Source organism: Falco cherrug, chromosome 3 (genome assembly GCF_023634085.1).
Source record: "Falco cherrug isolate bFalChe1 chromosome 3, bFalChe1.pri, whole genome shotgun sequence".
NCBI classification, from domain to species: Eukaryota; Metazoa; Chordata; class Aves; order Falconiformes; family Falconidae; genus Falco; species Falco cherrug.
Window position 1 is genome coordinate 115,039,535 of NC_073699.1, and position 25,722 is coordinate 115,065,256.

General features: G+C 53.0%; 1 protein-coding gene across 4 annotated transcripts in view; it reads right to left on the reverse strand.

The window, feature by feature from the left end:
- Positions 1–7,231: 7,231 nt before the first annotated feature.
- PTPRU (protein tyrosine phosphatase receptor type U) overlaps positions 7,232–25,722 on the reverse strand; it is a 70,873-nt gene continuing 52,382 nt past the window's right edge. For all 4 annotated transcript variants that reach the window (XM_055705520.1, XM_055705519.1, XM_055705522.1 and 1 more), the window contains 8 exons: positions 25,378–25,513; positions 25,131–25,280; positions 24,791–24,964; positions 22,654–22,794; positions 16,670–16,795; positions 14,233–14,390; positions 13,039–13,174; positions 7,232–10,396 (listed from right to left, as the gene is read on the reverse strand). In XM_055705520.1, coding sequence (XP_055561495.1) covers positions 10,334–10,396; positions 13,039–13,174; positions 14,233–14,390; positions 16,670–16,795; positions 22,654–22,794; positions 24,791–24,964; positions 25,131–25,280; positions 25,378–25,513 — 1,084 coding nt within the window. In that variant the 3' untranslated portion in view covers positions 7,232–10,333. The remainder of the gene's footprint in view (positions 10,397–13,038; positions 13,175–14,232; positions 14,391–16,669; positions 16,796–22,653; positions 22,795–24,790; positions 24,965–25,130; positions 25,281–25,377; positions 25,514–25,722) is intronic.

Sequence of the window (25,722 nt, forward strand, 5' to 3'; positions counted from 1 at the left end):
GGGCCCAGGCTGCCCCGAGCAGCTGTGGGTGCCCCATCCCTGGCAGTGCCCAAGGCCAGGTTGGATGGGGCTGGGAGCACCCTGGGCTGGTGGGGGGTGTCCCTGCCGGGGCAGGGGGCTGCAGCTGGATGGACTTTACAGTCTGTTCCAAACCAAATCCTTCTATGATTCCCACTCCCTCCCCAGCCCTTCCTGCAGCCACTTCAGCCTCCCTGCTGTGATCTAGACACTTCTTGCTGTTCCTGGCAAGAAAACCCCAGGCTACGAGACCTAGTTCCCAGACAGACACTTCTAATGAATTTTGATTTTATAAAAACAAAAATCTCAAAGATGCCAAGTCAGCTGATCCCTTTTCAAACCTCATTAAGTGTCCCACAGAGCAGGGAGAGACGAGCTGCTCCATATTTCCTATTTCTTTTTAAACACCATCCATTTAAGAATGGTGAAAGCTTGATCAATAAGCAGCACCGACATGGGCTGCCCGGGGTGCTCACGTGCTGTTTCATTAGAGGATGATTGCTCTGCCAGCAGCCTGCCACCAGGAGCCCACACTGTGACCAGCGGGGAACAAGCAGCCAAGTTCAAAGCCAGCCCTGCAAACCCACCCGCTGGCAGGGCTCGAGCCGGGAGGGCAAAGGACTAGGGAGCAATGTACATGGCCCACCGGGTGCTGGGGAGACAGCGCTCCTTTTCATGCTCCAATTTAGAAAACAAAATAGCGCTGGCACCCCTGGGGAGCTGCAGGAAACTTCCACTCAAATGGTAGTGAAAAAAAGTTTCAGGGAAGGGAAAAATCAGTGCAAAGGGCAGCTGAGTGGCAGGGGGATGGCAGCGGGGGGACGGGGGCCCAGCTGGCCGATGGACGGGGCGTTGTTCTGCACCTCCCACCCCATCACAGGGGAGAAACGTGCTCGAGCCCCCAGCACTCAGCCAAAATCCCGGTGCTGCAGGCAAAACCTCCTAAAAGTCATCTAAATATGCAACTGCCGTGGGCACGGCTCCTTTGGGCCACGTTGATTTTTTCAGCATCAGCCTCTTGGCTCCCAGCACACCACATTCCTGATGGCCAGGGGCGGTTTCACCCTGCCGCTGACCTGGCTGCAGCCCTGTGGGGATGCTTCAGGCCCTCCTTTTCCAACGTCCTTGGTAATTCTGGGAGCATTCATCTCTGACTGCCCCCAAGAGAGGCCCGAAATTCAGCCACGGCTGAGTGCCTCCTCCTCTTTGGGTATCTGGCAGCTTTACCAGCCAGCTGAGCCCTTTTTGATGGGCAGCAACAGCATTCCAGGCGCCCCGAGCAACTCCTGCTTTGTTAAGCACTGTGCTGTCCTTGGCCAAGAGTTCTGTCAGAGCAGGGGAGGGCAGGAGGAGGCAGGGTCATTGTCCCCAGGGTGACAGCGATAGGAGATGCTCTGCCCCATACAGGGGACTGTCCGGCGCCCTTCCCCAGCGATGCTGCACACAGAGGAGCAGCTCACCGATTCCAGCTCAGACAAGGTCATCCCGGTTTTAGAAAGGGAGAGGTGAAGCACTGAGAGATCTTGTCCTGAGAATACCTCAAAGAATCACCAACAAAACCAAGCAGCTGACCCAGGTCCCCTCTGCTCTTGTCTTACCCGAGGGACCACCCTCCATCCCACCAGCAAATGGGCAATTCTTCACTCCACCAGCACTGCCAACGTGGTCTCTTTGGGATTGAAAGTCCTCCCATGACTTTCTTCACCTCCTGGGACTGGATAGAAAGAAGTCACTTGGCCATCAACCCCCAAGTGCAGAGGATCTGGCACATGGAGACATGGGTCCAGCACATGGAGACATGGGTCCAGCACGTGCAGATGCAACACCAGCAACCGCTGACATAGAAGGACAGAGGTAGCACCCATTGCTGGCCATCAGAGGTTTCCTTTTGACTCAAAGGGCTTTGGGCTGCTCAGGGTGGGGAAGATCAATTACCCGCTGCCGTTAATCTGCAGGGACATCCAAGACCACAGATGTATCACAGATAAAAGCTGTTCTGCCTCTTCCAGGAGGAATACCTTCCCTGTCCTGTAAACCTCAAAGACACTGAGAGGGAAGTTAAATTATTAATTTGTTTTTCAAAATTACGTCCTGAGAAAAATATCAAATTTTCTAGCCAGAAGAAAATTCTTTTGGCAGCCTGAGCCCCCGTGAGCTGTTTGGGAGTTCATTTTAGTTGACTGAGTGTGCTTACACATCTGTGATTAGACACCCACTCTACAGATCTTTTTGTTAGCTTCCCTATTTGAAATTCTCCCCAAACTTCCTGAGCAGGATTTTCTTGTCCAACCATTTGTATTTTATATCCGTGCTGAAATACTGCTTTATAAATAGCAAGAGCTTTATCTTGACTCTAACCAGCAACCTCAACTTAAAGCTAAATGCATAATTTACTGCAAATTAAACTTAATGGGACTGGAATAATTATGTTGACTTTTGGAAGTACTTAAGGATAAATACATGATTAGATATTTTGCACACCGTGAGGAAATATTTATTTCTAAATACAAATTCTTCCCATTGAGCCTTTTGATGGAACATTTAGAGGTGACACTATCAGCATATAGATTACAGTACGTTAAGGCTACTTAGATAAATTCCCCCGCTGCATTTGCAGCACTGGAGAGATGGGGAGTCTCCAGCAAAGCGTGGTGGCTGTGCCGCCAGTTTGCTGCACTGGCCTGGGGAGCTTGGCACAGCCCTGGACGTGGCTCTTCAGCCTCTGCTCCCCATGTGCATCCCAGAAGAAGTGCCATGAGCATCCCTGCAGAGCCGGGCTGTCTGTGGCGACAAGTCATCCCACAAGGGAATCCCACTCGGGGACCCTCCACATACTTCTTCCCAAAAAATGAACCAAGCAGCATTGGTACTAAGTCATGTTTTCTCCCAAGGGTTTGGTTTTTCATGGAAATGGCTCAATTTCAGGGTTGGCTTTCTTCTTTTTTCCCTCCTGCAAGTCAAAAATTTTGGGAGATTTCAGCAGGAGGAGAATTTGCAAGATCCTTACCAGTAGTTCTTGCCATAAAACCAATGATGACCACAAATTGCTCCTGCTTTTTGCTTGTATTTCAGGCTCCAGCTGCTCTTAGCTGCCCAAGAGGTGAGCAAAACATTTCCAGCAAAACACTTTTCCAATGGGAAATCCCAGCTGGTTGCTGTGCGGGGTTAAGGCAGCCCTGTGTTAACAACCAAAACAGCAGGTAGGGGAAACATCAAGGCAAAATATCTCACCCTCCTCCTCCAGGCTGCAGCTCCCACAGCTGCTGCTCTGCAAGGACATAAATCCCCAGCACGGACCAGGCTGCTGCGGGCATCGCTCCCCACCCGCACAGGTCATCAGGCATCACCCTGGGCTTAAAACAGAGATGATCGGGTGTGGGGGCTCTTTTTTCCTTCAATAATGTTAGCAGAAGGGAGTTTTCCTTTTGCTTTTCCCAAGGGGGTTCCCCATCACAGCCCCCATGAGCAGCACTGCTGAAACACTGGCTGGTCTGGGGTTTTCCTGGATTTCAGGATCATGCTCCAGATGGACACGGGGGCTTTCCATCTCTGCACACACCCCCAGGGCCACGGGCTGGGAATAACCAGGCTGTAACATAAGTGAAACCGGGTGATATCTGCACGGGACAGACTGAATTATGGAGGTGAAACATGGCACATTGGACAGGGGGGCTGGTGTGGCATCCCAGTTTGCTCATTTGGATCGCTTCAGCTCCCAGCTTTGGAGGCAGGCTCTGATGCTGCTGGGAGCACAGAAGTAAGAAATAAACTTAAAAATTAAAAATTTTTACACATGTCCCAATGTGGAGCCTGAGGAGCGCCCCAGAGCACAACGTGCAGTAGACACCCCCCAGTCTGTCCGCCTGTGCCCAGGGCCACATTTTGGTGCCATCAGGACCAATTGTTCACGACCCATCCAGGCTGTTGGGCTCATCTGCAAAGGAAAGCTGGCCGGGACATGGCTGGGACATGGGGCTCTGCCCTCGGGGGTGGCAGTGACAGGCTTGTCCACAGTCCAGCCTCACCAGACAGGCTTGGGAAGCGCTGATGCTCAGCAGGGTCTCTAGAGTCTGAGGATCAGCGAGGGGATGGAGATGATCAGCCCATCCTGAGCCACAGGCAGCACTTGGCCTCGCAGATACATCACAGGCAATAAACGGGCCACTGTAACTAATTGAATTTGGGTTTCGCTTTAATGAATTAATCTGCCAAGGTTAATCTGGAGGGTTTTAACACACCCTTCCCCCAGCCCTGCTTTTGCTCTCAACCTTGACGCAAGACAACTTCTAAAATGCCACATAAAAAGGAACAAGGCAAAACGAGAGGGTGAACGGCCATGAACTGCTGAGAGGGACAGGGGTGGGCTGCCCCAGGTAGGACCCCCATGCCGGGAAGGGAACCACTTCACCTGAAGCGCTGAAGAAGAGGGAAAAAGAAGCACTTGCTCTGCCCATGATTCCTTCGGCTGCCTTGGCCGTGTACCTTGGTAACTACAAGGTGGCTCCACTCAAAAATGGGTGGATGAGATCTGGGTGCCATCCCAGCACTCCCCGTGCCCTAAAAACGTACTTGGGTTGCAGGTTCTCCAGGGGCTCTGCTTGCAGACAGACCTTCATGAGCCAAAGATTCCTTGGGTGGTACCTTAAATTCATTTTTCCTGCAGCCCCAAGGAGAGGAGTGCTGATGTGAGGAACAATCCACCCCATTACTGGCTGACCCAGAGAGGCAGAAGGTGGGCAACCTGGGTTTCTCCTGCCCCAGGAAGATCAGCACTTTTCTCCATCTCACAACTTCGTCAGACGTCACACGCTATAGCTGGGTCTTTGCACACAAGTAGCTGCTGTGAGAAACAGGGCCATAGCCAGAGATATGGCATGGGGAACGCCAGCAGGGCAGGAGGGTTGTGGTGGGGTTGGGGAGGACAGATCTGAGCATCCACCAGTATTGCCAGCCCTCCTGGGCGGGAAGACTGGGGGTGATGGGGACAGAGGTTCCCACCTGCCACCTCTGCAGCTACCGTAGGACACCAGCTGTGGGCTGGAGCCGGGGTCCCCCAGCACATCCAGCACTGTCTGTCAGCCCGGATTAGGGAACAGGCCTGTGAACGGAGCAAGAATATCCAGGTCACCTCCAACAATACCATGACATTGGCTTAGGGAAATTATTACCAGCTCTACCAGGACATGCATGCTGCAGATAACAGCACAAAGGAGGCGTTGAGTTGGCAAGTAATTCCCAAAGGCCAAAAGTTGGGCATTGGACAGTGTATTTGAATTAGTTATTGAAATGCAAAATGCTCCTTTTCAAGTAGCTCTAATCCATCCATGCCTGGCAGAAAGCAGCAGAGACCTGGGCACCTGCGGCTATGCCAAGGCACTCTTGGCTCTGCAGACCAGGAAAAGAGGTAATTCCCTCCATCCCATCCCCATCCTCAGGCTAACCCCGCAACACGTCACTCACCAGGACGTGCTGATGAACCAGAGCTGGGAGAGGAGGGACATCTCCATGGGATGGGCACCTGGATTTGTGGTCCTGCCCCGGCTCCGCAGGATGGTGCCAGTTACCTGTTGGCTCTCTTGGGCTGTCCATGCCTCTTCGAGATGTTGCAGGGATGAAGCAAGGAAGGAAAGAGATGCCACCCACCTCACCGAGCTCCCAGGGCCTCAGAGAGCCACAAAACCCGGTCGCCACCACCCGTCCCCACAGAAACAGCTAATTTTTTTACCTTAATGGGGCACAGCAGAGAAGGGGCAATCCATGGTGGAGCAGGGCCCCAGGGAGCAGCTGCTGTTTCTCTCTTCATTACGGACCAGCCGATGGAATGATGGCTTTCATAAAACCAGGGGGAAAGTTTTTTTTCATCATTAGCAGCCGGCGACAGCAAGTGCCCAATGAGCTGTGGCTGAAACACAGCTTGGGAAGACCAAGGCTCCAGCTCCGGCGGGCAGGGGACCACAGGGAGGAGAGTGACCAGGCACCAAAGATGGAAGAGCCACCAAGCCAGTGGCCAGCCGAGCTGTGTGCCCTGGGGCCAGGCTGCTGCAGGGCAGCCGGGGAAGCTGGACACTCGGAGCCGCACAGCGGTAACTGTGCAGAACCCGCTCCTCTTCACTTTTTCAGCGATGTGAATGTATCAGATGCTTTCCAGTTCGGTTGGTTTCAGGGTGGGCTTTTTTGCACGCAGTCATCCCCATGGATAGCAAGTGGGAAGGGAAAGGAATAGGCAGCAGTGGGATATCGCTGATGGCTTGGGGGCTCCAGAAGCTGCTCCAGCATGGAGCCCCTTCCCCAAGCAGGGGCTGACATGCCCAACCTCCCCACCCCCACCAGGGAACAGGGCACCGGAGGCTGCAGGGGCCAGCCCAGCTCCTGCTCCTTGTTACCCGGGGCACTGCCACTGCTTGAGGCCACCCTGCTCTGTGGGATGGCACCGCGGGACTTGGGGACAAGCTCACCCCCAGGGACACCCCTGCCAAGGGCTGACCCCCAGAGCCCTTCCCAAGTGCAGTTCTTGACTTTAATTTGCATTATCCCCCTTTTCATTATTTATTGGTAAAATGTAATTACTGTATCCTTCACAAACCTTAATTAAAGATGAAAAACAGTCCTGACAAGTAAATTGGTTTTTTTTTTTTCCCCTTGGTCTCCATTAAATTAAGACTCAAGTGTTACTGGAAGTGTTTAATATCACAACACATTTAACTAAAGGCTGCTTTGTAATAAATAAATCACCGAAGACAATGCGGGAGCTTTCTTCTCCTGAAGGCTTTTCTTACAATAGGATTTCATTTTCCAGCTGGGAAATGCACTGAAAGTTTCTTCTTCCTCCGTAACACCTTTTCCACCAATGGAAAAATTCCATCAGAAGTGTTGCATGAAGCTGTGGGCATCGAGGTTGGCTGGCAGAACTCGTCCAGCACAAGCTCTCACCGCGCTGGTATTAGGAGGAAACCCACAACAAAGCTCCACCAGCACCAAGCAACCCCATCATCTCCTCTGCGTGGTGACGGGCGAACACGGCTCCTCTGTGCTGTGAAGATTTGGCAGTCCTGGAATTTAGCCCTGCAAAGGTACTCCCCCAAAACACCCCTGAACAGCAAGACACAGCCGCTACGGAGATCTCTTCTGCAAGCTGGCTGGTGGGTACCTGCATCAGGGCTCCCTGCATCACAGCTCCCAGACCAGAGCCAGCGAAAGAAATCCAGAGGCCATCACAAATTTGGAACATTTATTTATGCAACTGATTTTCTTAAAAGGAAAGAAAGCCAAAAATAATAATAATTAAATTAAAAAAAAACAGTTGACAACAGCTGGATGTGCGTGGTACAATCCACATCAGATGTGTCCCTCCTTCGCCATCCCTCCCTTGGTCCCACCGTACTGTCCTCCCCCATGGTGGAGCTGCCCCATGGTACCAGTCCCTTTGGCAGCAGCTCTTGGACTGCCAGCTTTTGGGGTCACTTTTTTCTGCATATAGACAAAATCTTTCCGATGTGGTGTTTTTCTTGGGGTTTAATTTTTTATTTTTTTATCGTTGTTTTGGTTTTATTTTTTAAAAAAAGCACCACTCCAATCTGTAATACCAATAAACATTATCCATCTTAAGAACAGTATTTATATTTTTTATATATATTTCTATATATATATTTCTATGTACAGGATGTCCTTGCCTCATGTCATGTGAGCATCTCAGTAGGAGCTGGAGATCAGTTAGCTTTTGCAGCACTCAGATTTCAAAGTCTGCCCTTCATAAAAGATGCCCTAAAAACCCAGAGACGTCCAGCAAGGAGATATAAAAAAAAAATAATCTTGCTTTTAAAACATATATACAACTCTTCCAGTCTCTGCTGTGTCTTTAGGACTAAATGGGGTTTTTCAATTTTCCTTTTTCTTCTTTCTGTCAACACTTTACCTGTGAAGCACTGCAGGATGCTCCCTCCCTCTGGACCAGAGATAGGATGCAGGTGGTCTAGGCTCCCGCAGGGTCTGGGATGAAGCAGCAGCATCCCTCCAGGCTCCAGGGCTGAACACTGCCAACATCATCCCATTCCCAGGAATTTCAGAGGCTCAGCTCAGCCATTTTCATACAGAACCAAAAAAATTCTGCACCCTGGGACCTCTCTGCACCCACCACACAGCACCTTCCCTGCAGCGCCCTGGGACAGCATGGACACGTCTACAGAGAGATGAAGACTGGGAGAAGGACACTGATCTACTCTAAATCAAGGCTTGCAAGGAGAGTACTGGTGTTACCAAGTACTGGTGTAACTGGACCATTTTGCAGGCTCTGGTGGGGTAAAAAGACTGTCACAAGACAGAATGGGCACATGGCACGCATGGGAAGAAGGGCAATAATGATGTATAGCCCTTGCAATAAGTTACTGTCAGGCCATGTGGATCACTCGGTGAGCACAGGGGAAAGCCAAGTGTCTGGGCAAAACCTCCTGATGCTGATGAAATCCCCATCGCCACCCCTGGGCGTTTGCAAGGCAGCGAGGGGAACATCCTCCGGGGCGAAGAGAGGGCAAAGATTTATCTCCTTGCTCTCCTCCACCCTTGGAAGGTGGATGGTGGATGGAAATACCTCTGGGTTTGCTCACACAGGGCACAGCCATTTTGGCTCTGCAGCCTTCATGCTGCAGCTCGGTCCAGCCAAACGGTGTCTTTCAAAGAAAGCTTTTGTGGTACGGATCCAAACACAACTCCCTGGGGAGAGGGACCCCAGCCTCCCAGCAAGTGGGGCGGGGAAGCTTCCCTGCCCCAGGCACATGGGGCTGATGGATGGGGAGCATGGAGGATGGGGGGATGAAGGATGTGGGGCAGGATGAAGGATGGGGTTCCCACATGCAACCTCCAGCGTATTGAGGACCGTTTCTCATCTGTTCTGCTCCACCCCCCCAAAAAATGACTCTGAAGGGTTCTGTCCGGCCCTCAACACAGAAGCAACCTCCTCTTGGTTCCTCGAGTCTCCAAAGCAGACCCCAGACCTGCATCGCTCTGGCTGCGCCTTCTTGAGACCATTTGCAGGGAGAGAAAACCCTGACCGCAGCTTTACTACAACCAGGCTGTAAACAAAAACCCCTGTAATAATCACATCAGAAAAAGTGACATCTCACACCTGCCTGCAGCAGGATGAAGCCAAGAAAGTATCAGGTACCTTCAATCACCAGCCCCATATGCTTGTCCCTGCCTGGGTGGCACCAGGGGCGTGGGGACCTCCCCGTGCCCAGCCCTGAAGAGCTGCCATGGCTCTGGGCTTCAGCACAGCTTGCCCCGCAACAACGCCATCACCAAACCCATCACCAAAACCACCGTCCCGCCTCGCCAGCCCCAGCAAAAGCTGAGCAGCATCGATGGACAACTGCCCCGGGTGGCATCCAGGAGCCACATGGGATGGACCCAAACATTGAGGATTTTACTTCTGGGCACCAAAGGTTGTCTCATATGCAGCAATGCAAATGCACAAGGGAAGGGTTAAAAACAGACCTGTGGGCTGGTGCCTTTGGGTCAGCCCAGGAGGAATTCATTGCTACAGATGGAGAAGATGGTGTGGAGATGCCAGGGAACCATCACTTGAAAACCTTGCAAAGGCACCAGGAGGGCTCCGGGTCGGTCCCTGCAGAGGGACATCGCCTGCCCAGTGCCCCCCGCCCCACAGCCTGAGCCCAGGCAGCCACTAAGCCCTGCCCACCCGCCTCCCACCCCCCATCCCTGCTCTGTCCAGGGCTGGATACACAAAGGGTCACAACTCACAGAACTAAAAAAAGCGAAGATCAAACTCATGGTGTGAATGGGCAGAAACTCAAGAGCTCCTCTCAGGCAAAACCTGCCAGCAGCCGTCTGGGCTCCTCGGAAGAGCAGCTCCAATTCCACGCACAATTGAAAAAGCAACATCTCTTCTCCAAATATCCATCCTTCCCTGCTGGGAAATGGCCTTGGCTCCTTCTGTCCTCCTCCTCCCCTCCCTGGCCTCCTCTCCAGCTGCTTTAGAGATGCCCAGGCAGCACCGCAGGGCCACATCCTGCACACACCGACCCACGGCTGTGACTCAAAGCAATGCAGGGACTGGACGAGTTGTGACATCCATCCTGTGGCCACTCGGACACGCTCGGGGCAGGAAGAAAAGATGGGAGAGCGGAGGATGAAGATGGGGAGCAGCTGACACATCCCCACATCCTTGCGTTTTTCTTGATCTGATGGGTTTTCTCATTGGGTCCTTTGCTGCTTCCCTCCTCATCGTCAGCACTAACACAACATCTGAGTGCGAAATGCACAGAAATGCGCAAGCCCTTGCCGCCCCTCACCAGGCAAGGTGCTATCTGGTCTCCAGGGACTCCAGATATTCCAGTGCTATGTCGTAGCAGAAATGATACTGCTCCTGTTTGGAGAGAGAAGAGAGTATGCTATGACTCAGAGTAAACGAGCTCCCAAAACTACCCCTACTCAATCCAACAGCCCTAAGGAAAAGCCTATGGGGGGCTCCTAAGGGATGAACACAGGCGTCACCCCTCGCTGGGGGCTGCCTCCCCCTCTTGGCCCCTGTGACAGCCCCGCTGAAGCAAAAGCCAGGAGAAAATCTGTTTCTGGCAAACGACACCCGTTGCTGGGGAGGGGGGGATGAACCATCCTCCGGATCCAAAGGCACCGCACGCGCCGGATTTCCTGCATTTCTGGGGCACATGGCACCTTTGCCTCCCCCGAAGGACAGACAAGGACTGCGATTTCCCCTTCCCACGGAAATATGGTTTATTCACTACACCAGGGTACAAACCGGGCAGCACCAGTGCAGGGCTCCACCGACCAGCCTCACCCATGTCCGACCACGACCCCCCTCACACAGCGACTGACACGCCTTAACCTGATGGTGGCAGAGCTGTGGGAATGATGGGCTCTGGGGTCAGAGGCGTCTGAAAGAAAATCCCAGGCATGATATCAAGGGGAGTTTTTATTTTTGAGTTCAGCAGAGGCTGCTAACAGGAAGCATGTCCAGGCAAGCATCCATGGTCCAGCACCGGGATTACCGGAGACACCCTGCCCTGGCTGCCAGGACATTCCTCATCACAAATTCTCTTGCTGCAGATAAAAAAAATGCCATTTTCCATCCCTAGCAGGAATTTGGTCTGGGCGTTTGCTTTGCATGGGCGGGAGGACAGAGATGCAAAGGAAAGTCCCGGAAGCTCTCACTTCCAAAAATCCAAATTTTCCAAGGGAAATGCCAAACAAATGAGCATTTTGGTGCTCAGGTCAAAGTCTGACCTGCCTGCAATGGCTGAGCTGGAGCCAAGGGGTGCAAGTGGGAAAGCTCGTCTCCGATCCTGCAGCAGGACCAGGCTCGCTCTGCCACCCTTCCCCTTTCCCAAGACAGCTACGGACTGTGTCAGCATCTTCCCAACCTTTGCTCTCCCTCTAGCTGGCTCCCCAGCTGCACAAAGGGAAAGCCCCGTGTGCCCGGCTCCTGGTTTTATAGCAAAAAATCACTGAAATCGGGCTTGCGAAGGCAGCCTCATCCATCCTTGGGCTCCTTTACGTGATCTGTTCTTGTGCTCTCCTGTCCTCGTACAACTCGCAGCCCAGAAAACTGCAGTGGAGCTCAGACCTTGGAAGTGACCATCCGCATGAGATGTTGCTCCTCGGAGCATCCGACAAGCAAAACCAGCCAGAGCAGGGAAAAGAAACCAACTATATCAAGTTTCTGATGCTGCTGCAAGTGCTGGGACATCAGGTGGGAGCATTCCAGGTGCAACAGCAGGGAGGGAAAGGGGAGAGCTTATCTCCCCAGATCCCCAGCAGCAGCACAAGGATTGCAGCTTGACCACCAGCATGAAAATCCTGTTATTCCCCACACAGGTGGGCAGCTGCTCAGGGAGTGGGCAGCGGGGAAGGGCTTCAAAGCAAGGAAGCTGCGACAGCTTAGATTAAAAGCACATAATGCTTTCTAGATTAAGAGAAGGGATTGCTTTCATTTATCATCATATAAAAATAAAGCCCACAAGCAAACAGAGGAGGAGGATGCACAGGCAACAGGAAACTGCTACGTGCTGGCTGCTCTCTGCTGGGCTGTGGCTCTTTATACCAGGCGAGGATCTGGCCCCCCAGTGACTCCAGTAGATTGGGATTCCCAGAATAGACGGTTCAGGTTCATTTGAGGCTGGAGGACGCTTGTGCCCTGATGTGAAATGTTGCCTTTTTTTAATACCTTTGCAATTTAGCCCAGTGGGTCCTGGTGGCTTCATGCTTGTCACATCATCTTTCCATTATCTGCATCCATTCCTCCCTCACCTTCTCCTCCACTTTAATTCCTAATGCAAATCACATCCCCTCCTCTAAACCATTTCATTTTGTAACTTAGGGATTTTAAATCCAAATAGGGTAAATGTTTCCAGCTGATCTGCTTTTAAAACATTATGAGGCACCTGGATTTCTCCACCACGGGGATGACCACGCATCTGCTTCATCCCCTGTCCCCTGATTGAGGGCCTGAAATAGGGCACGGGCTTTTCACCCTGACCCGCTGCCACCTCCAGCCTCCTCACCGTGAAATGTGAGTCCATTGCTGCTCCCAGCAGCTTGTCCACTAATTAATTTCACTCAAAATAGAGTTCCCTTTTGTATTTCCAACAGGAATTTGTCTGACTCCACCTCAGAGCTCTCGGCACCACAAACCCTCCAAAGAACTACAATTACATCCTGTGAATTAATGTGAACCTGCCTTATTACCCCTGGGAAGGACTGCCAACAAGCCCGGCGCTGACACCAAGGGCATGTCGGCACAGCGAGATGAAGGCAAGCCCAAGGCTGCTTTCAAGAGCTGCTGTCTCACCTCCCCGCCCGCCCCAGCCCGTGGCACGGTGCTGGCACACTCCCCGAGACACACTCTGCATGAGGATGCCCATAATGCGAATTAGGATTTGGGATGGAAAAGGAGGTCTTCTGGGAGGTGGGCATCCCCTAGCACCTCTCCCCTCTGCTGGAGGGATGCACCAGCAGCCAGGGCAGACGCCGGCGGTGCCTGCTGCTTACCAAGGTCTCTACCATGTTTGGCTTGTAGTTGCGGAGGGTCTTTGCAGCATAGAAAACATCTGCCATGTTGTGACACTTGATCATCTCCAGGATCATGGTGGAGGCACAGAATGTGCCGCTCCGGCCACCTCCGTTCCTGGTGGGAGAAACACACGTGTCATTGGTGAGAAGGTGGCATTAGAGCATCTTCCTGCTCCCTCTAATTCCTCCTTCCTCTACCCACCCCTGCATCCCAGGAGATGTTCCAGAGCAGAGGCTCGTACCCCACAGACCTTCCAAACTGGAGGACCTGAAACAGAGCCACGTGGCTGCAGGAGCTGTGATCCTGCCCTCCAGTCCCCACAAGAGCCAAAACAGAGCATGAAAACACCTTTTTGGACCATCAAGGCTGGGTCTTGGACATCTGGACTCAGTTTCCAGCCCTGCCATGGACCAATTCCTCATGTGACCTTGAGGAAACCACTGTGACCCTCTACCATCCTCTTGCATCTGCAGGGTGACCCTGGGCTGGTGAGCTGTTGGGTAGCGCTGGCTGGAGGAAGGTCTGACCCAGCACACAGCTCACTGGATGCCTCCCCCATCCTGGGCTGAAACCATCCCGCACCACCACGTCTGATCCCTGGCAGCAAAGGGGAGCGGGGAGGGGAGGAGAGAACATGGTGCCAGTGTTGTAAAAGCACGTTCTCAAATTATCCTTCCGTTAATGAAGATGGACGAGGCTGTTAATTGATTTTTGATTAAAGGCTCTCCTGCTGTCTGTACCAATCTGCGAACGTGCTAGGTCCCATTCGAGGGGAGCATGCACGGGTGTGTGTGTGAGCCCAGCCCAGCTGGGAGGAGGGGGATGAAGAGCACGTCCACCTCGATGAGAAGCAAGCGGTGGGAGCTGCGCAGCTCCTGCCACATCCCTTTGGAGCCCGTCACTCACGGGATGTGGCGAGGGGGCTGGGATCCGCTGCAAGGCAGGCGCTGGTGTGAATGGCAGGGCTGCCGAGCATCCATCTCGGGGAGGAGGTTTGACATGGTGACCACAAGGTGCCTCACCCAAAACCCACGTTGTGGGAGAGGCAGCACTATCTGGAGACAAAGCCATTCCGGTGAGGGTTTTTTAGAGGATTTCCAAGAACTGTGGACACGTAAGCTGGTGGCATCTCCCCCACCACCACAGCCCGCTCCTCCCCAGCTGACACTCACAGGCAGTGCACCACGGTCCTGCCATCGCCACTTTCTTTCTGCCACCTCTCCACTTGGGCCAGGAGGTGCAGGAAGGACTTCTTGGAGTCTGGGGTGTCCCGATATGCCGACCACCGCAGGTACTGGAAATGTCGGACCATCAGGTGCCCCTCCTGCAACTAGAAAAACAAACCTCATCAGCTTGAACCCATGGTCTGCCCTCATTTGCCTCCACTGGAGGTGTGATGGAGGACAAGAGAGGTTTGCCACGCATCAACAGTAGAGGAAGAGAGGAAAACCCTTTCCCGATGCTTTAAGATGGTGGTTCAGCCCTTTCCTCTGCAGCTCGCACTTGTTCCACCTCCCCATCCCACCCAGGGGAAGCTCCACTGACACGGTTTATCCTAACTCACAGCATCTTGGGCTGTCTGTCACCCAAGCCCTGTTACCAGACCCCTTAGCCTCCCCAAGGCTTCTCCATCACATCCTCGTCTTGCACGCAGAAGATCCCAGGGGATGTGGTTTTGTTGTGTTTGCTTTAAACCAGGAGGCTGATGAGAAGCTGCCAACCACAGAGGCGGGAAGCGGTGGAAGTACGCCTTAATACCCTGGTAATCTGGTTAGTTTTGAAACCTAATCTGGTTAGCAGGCTCCAGGAGGAAAATTACGTCCGTAAAGCTAAATGAGGCCAGGCTTTAGCCAGGCAGATGTGGGGCTCTTGCTCCGAAGTGCTCAGGGCACCAGAAGTACCTGATGGGATGAAACCACAGGTCACACACCCCAGCCGCATCTCAGGGCTTCGTGGCACACATGTCAGGAGCGCTGAAGGAGAAAAGGATGCAAATGGGGGATCCTCAGCTCTGGAGGGCTCCAGCCACCCAGTTTCAGATGCCTGATGAGCAGGATGAGCACCAAAGCATCTCCAGCCAGCAGGCTGTGGCTCTGCAGGGAGTCCCGCCTGGCGAGGGCATTGGGGGCATTTGGTGCCCACTCCAACCAGCACACCCCACACGCACGGGGGCTTCCCTGAACCTTTCCGGGAGTCAGTGATGTGGCTGGGATGGGCTGACCTCCCCGGGCTTGTCGCTGCTTCCAGCTGGAAGCCAGGAAGACAGAGGGAAAAGGTGAAACAAAAAAGTGAAGTTAAACAGGAGAAAAACCCCTCTGACAGCCATGAAGGAAAGCTCTGGGATGCGTTCTGAAGCTCAGGTGAAAGCTCTGTCTGGCTCTGGAGGACTTCTGACACCCCACAACGCCCAGCTCCCCTCCAGACAGCGAGACTTGTCAAGAAGCGGCTCCAGACGTTTACCAGCACTCCTCCAGCGATCTGCTCCCTGGGGAAGTCTCTTCTTAGATGCAGAGATTTCACTCGCGCTGCATTTTAATTTAGCACGGAGTTATGTTCTACCACCTGAGAGCAAAGCACATTTTTTTTTGTGTTGACACCCAGGAAATGCCAGATGCTCCCACTGGGAGCTCAAACCAAAACCCTCTTTGTTTTAAGAGTCCAGATAATCAGGATTTATCTTCTCTGACCCCAGGTCCCGGGCCAAAGCGCCCTTCCCAGCCAGGCCACCAGCCAAGCCGTACACTCTCTTCCAAGCTCTCTAATTCCCATCTGCCCAGTGACCTCCAGTAGGACGCTGGGCTCAGCCTCTTGGCAACCCTTGGGAGATTTAAGGATCTCAAGAATGCCAGCTCTTCCCATCTGGCTTTTGCAGTTAAACCAGCTTTCTTTTCTGCGTATTCTACACCCAGGTGCGCTGTTCATCGCTGTCCCTTCCCGCTTTCACTACGTTTCTCCTTGTTCGAAGGCAAGCTGAACCAGCCAAGCACCAATGCAGCAAGGACAACAGGTGAAAACCTGCATGGATCTTCTCGCCCTGCAGGAAAAGGTCTCTGCTGGTCCCAGGGGAGCTGCTGTGCCCATGTGGGGAGTCTCCATCCTGTGATATGTACGTGGCAGGGCAGAGATGGACCTCCAGGCAGGATGAGAAAAGTCTTCTTACAGAGTTATCTAAAATCCCGCAGGGAGCTGTGAACTCCGGAAAGGTTGGATGGAGCCAATGACAATTTTACAGCCACCATTCTGCCACGAGGAAGGCTGGGCCTGCATCCTCTGGAGAAGCTGGGCTGGGCTGCAGAAGACACCAGCATCTACAGCACCACTCAGTCAGTTTATATGGAAAATTACTCGGCCAAGCAATGACAAGCTCTGGGACAGCGTGGCCTCACTAGATGTATCATCCTTCTGGCTCTCCAAAGGTCTTTGTTCACATAAAGCAGCTCTTCCTCAATGCAGAGGCTGACAAAAGCGATCCACTCCCTGCACAGGCGCTCCCCCAGCCCTGACCCCTGCACTGGGAGATGCCTGGGGGGCACCTGGGCGCACACACAGGCATGCACGGAGCCCCCCAACCACCCTTCACTGACATGAAGCCAGAGGAGAGACCCTCACCCGTGTGATGTTCTGGACTCGGAAGAGACGGGACACAATGTCCTCATCCGCCGCTCCGGAAACGTACTCCACCTCCATGGGGCCGTACTGCTGGAGCCCCGGCTCAGGCCAGTACTGCAAACAGGGCTGCGGAGAGAAGAACAGCTCACCAGGACTGGGAACATGTACAGGGACACGGGGAAATGGCATCATGCATCACAGACAACGTGGAGTGGAACGGAGCAGTTGGTACTGGACACCGAGGGGCTGTTGGCACAGGGGGTGGCCCCAAGATGGGACACTGGACCCATGATGCTGTTGCTCACTCAGGACCCATGGCACACTGATGGATGGAGGATCCTTCAGCTTGTTGTGGGATCAAAGCTGAAAGGTCAGGTCCACCCCCCAGTATCCACATAGCCCTCTCCCCACTGCACAAACAGAACAGCTGATGCTCCTGGAGATGGACCTTGGTGGTCCAGAATGATGCAGGTGGTCCAGACCTGACCCTGCACAATGACGGAGCAGGGCTTGGCTGCTCCAAGTCCACCCTGTAACCCCACTGGCTTTAGAAGCTGCTCTGCCATCAGCAACAGCAACGTGGGGTGACAGAGACCCTCGCCCCACGGCCAGGACATCCCACCAAGCCAAAGCCACCCCAGGCTGCAGCCCAGCAAAGGGCTGGGGAGTGACTCCTGCTCCCCCGCCGTGCGTCCAGCACAGCACTGATGGATGCCTTGGTCCAAGGGTCACAGATGCGATTGTTTTTACACCATGACAGCTGGGAAACCAGCATTGACACAAAATATATGATATTTGTCACCGCACTTTAACAGGGCATTTACCATTTCAGGTCATCTAACGGCTTGGGCCTAACTGCATGGCAAATGTCTTTGAGAAATAATTGGTTATTAATAGGGGCTATAAATCTCCACAATCTCCAAGCCTTCTAGACTCAGAACTATAATTTGGATATTAAAAATTCCTTCAGCAAGACACAAGTTCAAGTGAGGGATATACCCTCCAAGTCACCTTTCAGAGCTGCCTGCTATAAAGGCTGATTTATTACCTGTTGGTCCTAAACTGGTAAACATTTAAGATCCAGCTAAATATTGTAACACAGACATCCCTGAAGAATCGACATCCAGAGAGAGAGGGAGGGCTGACTAATGAAGAAAAATAGCAGAGCCCCGTCAGACCGTGCCAGGGGACAGCGGCCACTGCAGGGGATGGGGACCTGGGTGAGGATGGCACAGGAGCGGTGAGCTCCTGCGAGGCTGAAGGGCATTTCTGGACTATGGAATGAAAGAACAGGATAAGAGAGAGAGAAATTAAATCAGTTTTGCTGTCTCCTTCCCCGCCGTGGTCCACTGCAGCTGGGCAGGACAGTCAGACGGTGGCACTGCTGTAGGGCTGGGTTTTTGAGGGGGCACTTGGTCCCTAGCAGGTATCTCGGTGCACACGAGGGTAAACATGAATCCAGATGAAAAACACAGGTGGGAGCGAGCATCGGTCACCCTGCCCTAGCTGGACCTGCCCACTGCTGGGGCAACGCAGCTGCTCTCCTCCGCAGCCACCTTGCTGGCAGAGCCCTTCCACCCTCCCACCTCCAACACCTCTGCACACGGGGAAGCCAGGCAGGTCTGTCCTGTCGGGACCTGCCCGCAAGGCTCCGGGCAGCCCCCGCTGCCAGCCAGGGCTCAGTGCAGCAATGTGCCAAGCCCCGTCCTCGTGCTGGGACCAGAGAGCCTGCTCGCCCATGACAGAGCCACCCTTGGGTGCTGGGTCTGCACTAACACCCTCTGCTCTGGGCTTGCAGAGAAACAGAGAGGCACAGCCACCACCAGAGCCCCCTTCTCACACCTTCAGTCACACCGTCCTGCAGAGGGGCTGGCACTGAAAACAGAACGGAACAGTTCCATCGGAAGGGCCCCACAAGGGTCCAGCATCTGGTCCAACTGCCTGAACAATTCAGGGCTGACCAAGGGTTAAAGCATCCCATTAAGGGCATGGTCCAAATGCCTCTTCAACACTGACAGGCATGGGGCATCACCCACCCCTCCAGAAAGCTTGTTCCAGGGTTTGACCACCCTCTCGGTAAAGAAATGCTTCCTAATGCCTGCTCTGACCCTCCCCTGATGCTGCAGAGAGCAATGAGGTTGCCTCCAGCCGCCTTCTCTCCAAACCAGACAAGCCCAGGGTCCTCCTCCGCTCCCCAGAGGACATGGCCCCCAGCACCAGCACCAGCTCTCTTCACTCCTCTGGACGCACACAGCAAGGCTCATGGACAGAAACATTCCTGATGAAGTCGCAAATGTCACAAGGGCTAATCCAGAGAGGGGGTTGTCACTTGTACCGAACCAGGTGTTGAAGACTTCTGGGCTTGTAACACGGTCTCCAGCAGTGAATACCCACGTCATTCCTCACTCAGATTTCCTATGGCAGTGGTCTCCACAGTGGCATGTGTGAGGCAATCCATCGAGATGCAGGAAGGAAATATTTGAACTTCTATTTATTTTCATTCTATTTATCTTTTTCTCATCCAGAGAAGGTATATTCTCAACACCAAATTACTTGTTTACAACATGTTGTAATGGGACAGGGAGCACCCACGAAAATCTCTCGTCCCACATGGAGACTTGCTGCTTATCTTGCAGCAAAGGGTTTAAAAGAGCTGTCGAACTTAAAGGAGTTTTATTTTACAAAAAGACAAGTGTTGCAAACTTGCTGATGACCAGTTGCTCTCAGTAGCGTGCTACCTAGCTGATCTTGCCCAAAAAATAAACACACCTAATTTAAGGCACCCTTTCAAGGTGAAGGTGCTGCTTGGACAGTAAGTGAGAAAAGTAACTTTGAAAAAGTGCTTTTTCAAATAAATTCATGCTATGGAAAAAGCATTTCCTAAAAAAACCCAAAAGCAACACAGGCTGACACCAGGCAGATGGCCATTTACCAGCCAAGAAAACCCTTTGCATAAGCAGTGGATGGATTGAAAAGCAAGTATGGGGCTTTAATAAGCACAGCCGGCGATGCGCTTCTTCCATTTGCATCTCCACATCTGCGTGGGGAATTCTGTTCAGCAGAGACAGCCATTAAAACCAAGTATCAAAATAAACTGGACTTGGAATGAGCCCTTCCGATGGCTCTGTCACAAAGTGCTAAACCAAAGTTTTCAAAACTAATGAAGCGTAGGCAATCACAGAGCCCCTGCTATAAAATACTGGTATTATTAATGGTATTTTTTTTTTTAGCAAGAGCAAAAAGGGAGGTTGACCATTAATACATTAAAACAAAAAAATGTCTCTAAATATTGTTCATCTTTATTGCTTGCTTTGTAAATTTATACTGCCTGTGTACACCTTACAGGGTACCTAATATATTAGTACAGGAGAACGTACGTATGATTTATAAATATACGCAATATATATAAATAAATACCCATATATTGGGGGGGGTGTATGCTCAAAAATCTTCTACTGATAGGAGTGTGCAATCAAAAAAATTCTCTTAAACAGCAGCCAGCAATGACAAGATGGACCTTTCCTTCCCACAACGCTCTCCAGGAAGACCCTCAGCCACAGTCCAGCTATTGCACTGATTGTCACAGAGTCATAGAAACATTTAGGTTGGACAAGACCTTTAAGATCATCAAGTCCAACCATCAACCAAACACCACCAAGCCCATCAAGTAAACCGCATCCCTAAGCACCACCGTCTACACATCTTTTAAAGACCCCCAGGGTTGGTGAGCCCACCACGTCCCTGGGCAGCCTGTTCCAGTGCTTGACAATCCTTTTGGTGATGAATTTTTTCCTAATATCCAACCTAACTCTCCTCTGGCACAGCTTGAGGCCGTTTCCTTTGTTACCGTGTTTCTCCTCACATCCAGTAAAGCACGGAGATTCTCCTTAGCCATTTGTTTGTTGCTAATCCACTTACAGAAACACTTTTTATTGTCTTTTATGGCAGTAACCAGATTGAGTTCTAGCTGGGCTTTGGCCCTTCTAACTTTCTACCTGTCCAACCTCATGGCATCCTTGTTGTCCTCCTGAGTCACCTGCCCCTTCTTCCTAGAGTCATAAGCTCTCTTCTTCCCTAAGTTCCAGGCAAAGCTCTCTGTTCAGCCAGGCTGGTCTTTCCCGCTGGCTCGTCTTTCAGCACATGGGGATGGCCTGACCCTGTGCCTTGAAGACTTCCTTCTTGAAGCCTGTCCAGCCTTCCTGGAGCCCTTGGCCTTTGGGACGCCCCCCCAAGGGACTCTGTCAGCCAGGTCCCTACAGACGCCACTGTCTGCCCCCAGGGAGTCCAAGGGAGCAGTTCTGCTGATCCCCTTCCTTACCGCTCCAAGAATCAAAAAACTCTTATCTAAATTTCATGATTGCTGAGCCCCAGATAGCCTCCAAACATCATGTCACCCACCAGTTCTCCTCTTCTGGCAAACAGCAGGTCCAGAAGGATGTTTCCCTCACTGGCTCCCTCAGCAGCTGAGTCAGGGAGGTCTCTTCCACACGCTCCAGGAACCTCCTGGGCTGTTTCCTCTCCACTGGATTGCATTTCCAGCAGACATCTGGGAAGTTGAAGTCCCCCATGAGGACAAGAGCTAGCGATCGTGAGACTTCTCCCAGCTCCTTACAGAGTGTTTCATCAGTCTCTTCACCCTGGTTGGGTGGTCCATAACAGACCCTCACCAGGATATCTGCCTTGTTGGCCTCCCCCTGGTTCTTACCCAGGAACACTCAACCATCATCATCACTACCATCACTCGAACAACACCATCATCAAGCTCTGGGCAGCCCAATCAGTCCCAGCTGCTGGTGCTAGACGGGGCCTTCCAGCGATGCTGGTCACACAAGTTTGCTCACTTCAGCGCGTCCACGGGCAGATGGCTTCATTAAACATGAGCCTGATATCAAAGCGACTCCTCGGAGTCAGCATACGAGCTCGGAAGCTCGTTGGGGCCAGCTCTGCCTCCTCTGCCAGCAAACCTCCACAAGGAGGACGTCATCCCAGGACATCCTTCAATGCTCAGGGTCTGCTCAATGTCACCCCACAAAGGTCCTTTGGAGCACGTGGCATTAGCTCAGCATGGAGGGACGCGTGGGCGCGCTCCATAGCTCTGCATGTGCTCAGCATATTTATATATATAAATAAATACCAGCTTATTTACACACCAGTCAGTACCAGTGCCGCATCCATCTGCATCCTGGTGACGAATGGTACAACTGCTGTTTTGGGTCATTTACATCGAGTATCTGATCTCAACTCATAAAATAAACCAGCTAATGAAGTCTTCTCCAGACATCCATTAAGAGTATGTAACGCTAATTTTATGTAAAAATCCAATAAGATTCCTCATTGAATTAACATTACAGACCTGTAGCAGACTTTTACATCCACTCTGCTGGCAGCAAAGGTGCTCGAGGCATCCCCCTGGGAGCAATGCACCGAGGTGAGGCTAAGCATGGCCCCCGACTCCCTGGCTTCTGTCCCCTCTCCCCCAGGTGACACCCCTCCTCCAGCCTGGCGGACTTGCACATCCCACCACACCATAAAACCCGCAGGACAGCTCCTTTGCAGCAGGCTGATTTATAAAGCAGCCTTCACAAGCCACCGGTGCCCTCGGAAGATGAAAGCAGGAATCCCCTGCGCCTCACTGTCCCCTTTGTAAAAGGAGGATAAAAACCAGTTATTTATAATGACAAGGTTATACTTGTCATCAACCTCGTATCTCCCTGGGTCATCCACAAAGATTAGGGTACAGTGAAGCAATGGCAACGCAACACCGGGAGGCTGGTTTGCTGCTGAACGCATCTTTGGTTCCAGCTGGCCAGCCCTCTGCTTACAGGGGATAAATACTGGCTGCTGCAGGCAGTCCCGTCTCCCCTTGCAGAGAAGAAGGAGCTGAGCGAGCAAGGCAAGGGCGGCGGTACTGCCAAGGCGGTGGGGACAGAGCAGGACAAGGCCACCCGCGGGGCTGGTGCAGTCCCCAGGGCGGCAGCACTCACCCAGGCAGAGTTGGACTGGTTGAGCTGGTTGAGCATGACAATGGAGGTGCAGCCGTAGTCGTACACCAACCGCCAGAAGTCGGTGGTGGTGTTCTGCAGCGGGTGCAGGGTGACGATGAAGGCAGCGCTCTTGGTGTAGCTCTGCAGAGACGGAAGACAAGCACCATTAAGGACAGCGCTGAATTCATTGCTATCGCACCCCAAAAAAAGCCAGGAGATGAGTGGCACCAAAGTCATCTCCGTGCTGGAGCAGAGCTGGCCTCCCTGGCACAGCCTCAGTCCCTCCATGCCCTGGTGCTGGGGAGATTCTGTAACACCAGGTCTAAGCCTTCCCTGCTCTCGGTCAGGATGAAAGTGCTGGCTTCCCGCTCTCACAGGGAAGCGCGTTTTGTACAACGACCAGGGAAAAGATGCCACCTTTGAGCCAAGAACAAGCAGAAGCCGTGGCTGCAAGGTGGCCCCAGCCCCCAGCTCTGGGCTGAATGAAACCATCACCCACAGCATCACCCCCCCACAGTGCCCCAACACCACTGGGCACCGAGAGCAGCGGAGACAACCATTGACACGGGCTCAGTGTTTTTGGGGGGAGAAAAGGAAACCCCTAAGCAAAAGATCCCTATACAAGAAAGAAAGGGGCCGGGGAGGGAGGGAAGATGATTACTGTATTTCTCATTTGTGCTTCGATCGAGATTTGTACCCTGGGCCATCCTGACACTGGCTTGCCAAGGGACTGGGAGCCCACAGCTTAGCTCAACGCTGCATCAATCGGACTTTTCAATTTACACACTTTAGCTCAAGCCTCTTCAGATACAGGAACAGAGCAGAAAATGTTCTGTGCCTGCGAATTAGCACAGCTCTCCGCTAACAGGGAGTCCCCTGGCTGCTGCAAAACCCCCTCATTTAGCTCCTGGAAATGCCTTTATTGGACCTTTCCTCCTGCCCTGTCCATGGGGCGGTGGAGAGAGCTCTCCACCCTCAAGGAGGGCAATGGCAGCAGCAGGGCGAGGGGAGAGTTCACCAGGTGTGCACCAGGTTTGCCATGGCACCGCAGACCTTGGGCACCACTGTAAATGACAGCAGCCGGCATGGAGCAACGTGGCTCCTCCAGCATCGGCACAGCGCTCGGCACCAGTGATGGGCAGCACGGACCAATTTAATCTGACAGATGGACAGAACGACTAAGCAAACCACTTTGGCACTTAAAGGAAATGAGACTTTTTTTATTTTCCCTCCTCAAAAGAAGGAAATGGGTTTTATCCCTTCAGCAAGAATTTCATCCAAAGGGCTTTTTCTGTCTATAAAAAAAAGTTTTATTCTCTGACCTTGTAGCAGAGATTAAGGGAGGCTCAGTGAGGTATAAAAATAAAATAGATATGCAAACAGCAAGCAAGCTGAAAACAAAGCTCCCATCCCACAGTAGCCAAAGCCTGCAGCCCAATGGGTGCAGCTCCTCCGCTTTATAAACTGCTTTTTGCTGCAAGAGCAAGTATCGGTGAGATGAGATCTGCACAAAGATGCAATGTGATAAATCACCCGTGGGGTAAAAATGCAGGGCTCAGCTGCGAGCAGGAGGGTTCAGGGAAGGTGCCCGGGGCGCAGCAGGGCTCAGCGCTGCCCATGCAAAGCACCCCGGCTCGCTTCCAGGAGAGGAAAGTGGCTCTGGTGGCAAAAGGCCCATCGCTCAGGGCGGACTTCTGCAGTTGTCAGCAGGTAGGACACAGCTTTGCTACTGCAGGTGTCCTTTCTGACTGCACGGGAGGGATGCACGGCGGTGCTGGGAGCAGCTCAGAGCCCCCTGGATTGCCCCGGGAGGATGCACACCAGAGCGCTGGCAGCACATGGGGGCACCTCAATGCTACCAACCCCTCCTGTGCTCCACTATCACCACAAAATAAATGAAGACCCTTTGCACACAGCTTGTGAGAGCAGGTGAAAAGCTCTTTCGAGACAGACAAGATGCTGCTATACAAAAGGGGTGAAGCACCCCGCTACGCCAGTCCCAGCCCTTCCTCCCCACCCCCACAGCTGCCACGTGCCTTGACGCCCTTGCACAAAATTCAAACCAAGTGGGGTTTTGCTGTGAAAAGCAGCCCAAGACAGGGGAAGCCAGCCCCTCCCCCCTCCCCCACACGCTCACATCAGTTAAGGCCGCGTTGATGTAGTTGTTGCTGTCTCCATCCACGGAGATGAGGAAGGGAAGGCATCGGTCGGGCGGCAGGACGTCCATGCTGCGGTTCCTCTCCCGGTTGCGGGGCAGGAGGGCAATGCTGCACTCCTCCACGTCCAGGTGGGGAGTCACCGAGTTGAGGGTCTGCAGGCACAGGTGCTCCCCTCAGCTCCCCTCCAGCCTCCACCGGGGCCAAATCCCCTGCCTGCTGCTCGCCACAGCCTGCTGCTGCAGGCAGCGGTGGGCACTGGGAGGGCGAGGAGCAAGGGGGTGTTGCTGCGGGGGATGCAGAGGTTTTGGGGCCGCTCACCTGGAACTCCTCCCGCAGCTGCGAGGAGTTGCTCTGCGGCTCTATCCTCACCATCTCCTTGTAGGTGGGCTTGAACTCGCTGGCAGGGATGCTGGTCTCCCCGCACAGGCAGGCTTCCAGGATGGCGTCGTGAATGAAGACATACTGCTCCTTTCAGGGGGGAGGGAAGGGGAGAGGGCTGAGCCTCCGCAACATGCTGGTGACAGTGGCCCCCACATGTCCTCAGCTGTCCCTGACACCCGCTCACCTCCGTCTGTATCATGTTGATCCTCCGTGAGCACAGGGTCTTCACACAGTTGTAGATGTCCACAACACCCTCGCACTCAGCCATGTCCAACATAACGTCCAGGACGATGTAGCAGCCTGTTCTCCCCGTACCAGCACTGGGGATGGAGGAGGAAAACACAGCAAACACTCCCAGTCTGCACAGCATCCACATGCAGCCCAAGACGCCAGAGGGCACAGAGCAAGGTCTGTGTGCGTGAGGGCTCGATGTACGGTCCCTGCCTATGAACGTGGGGGCAGCGGGGGTCCAGGCAGGGCTGCCAGGACCTCACACACCTTCGGAACCAAAGCCCAGTTTTGCCTTAAA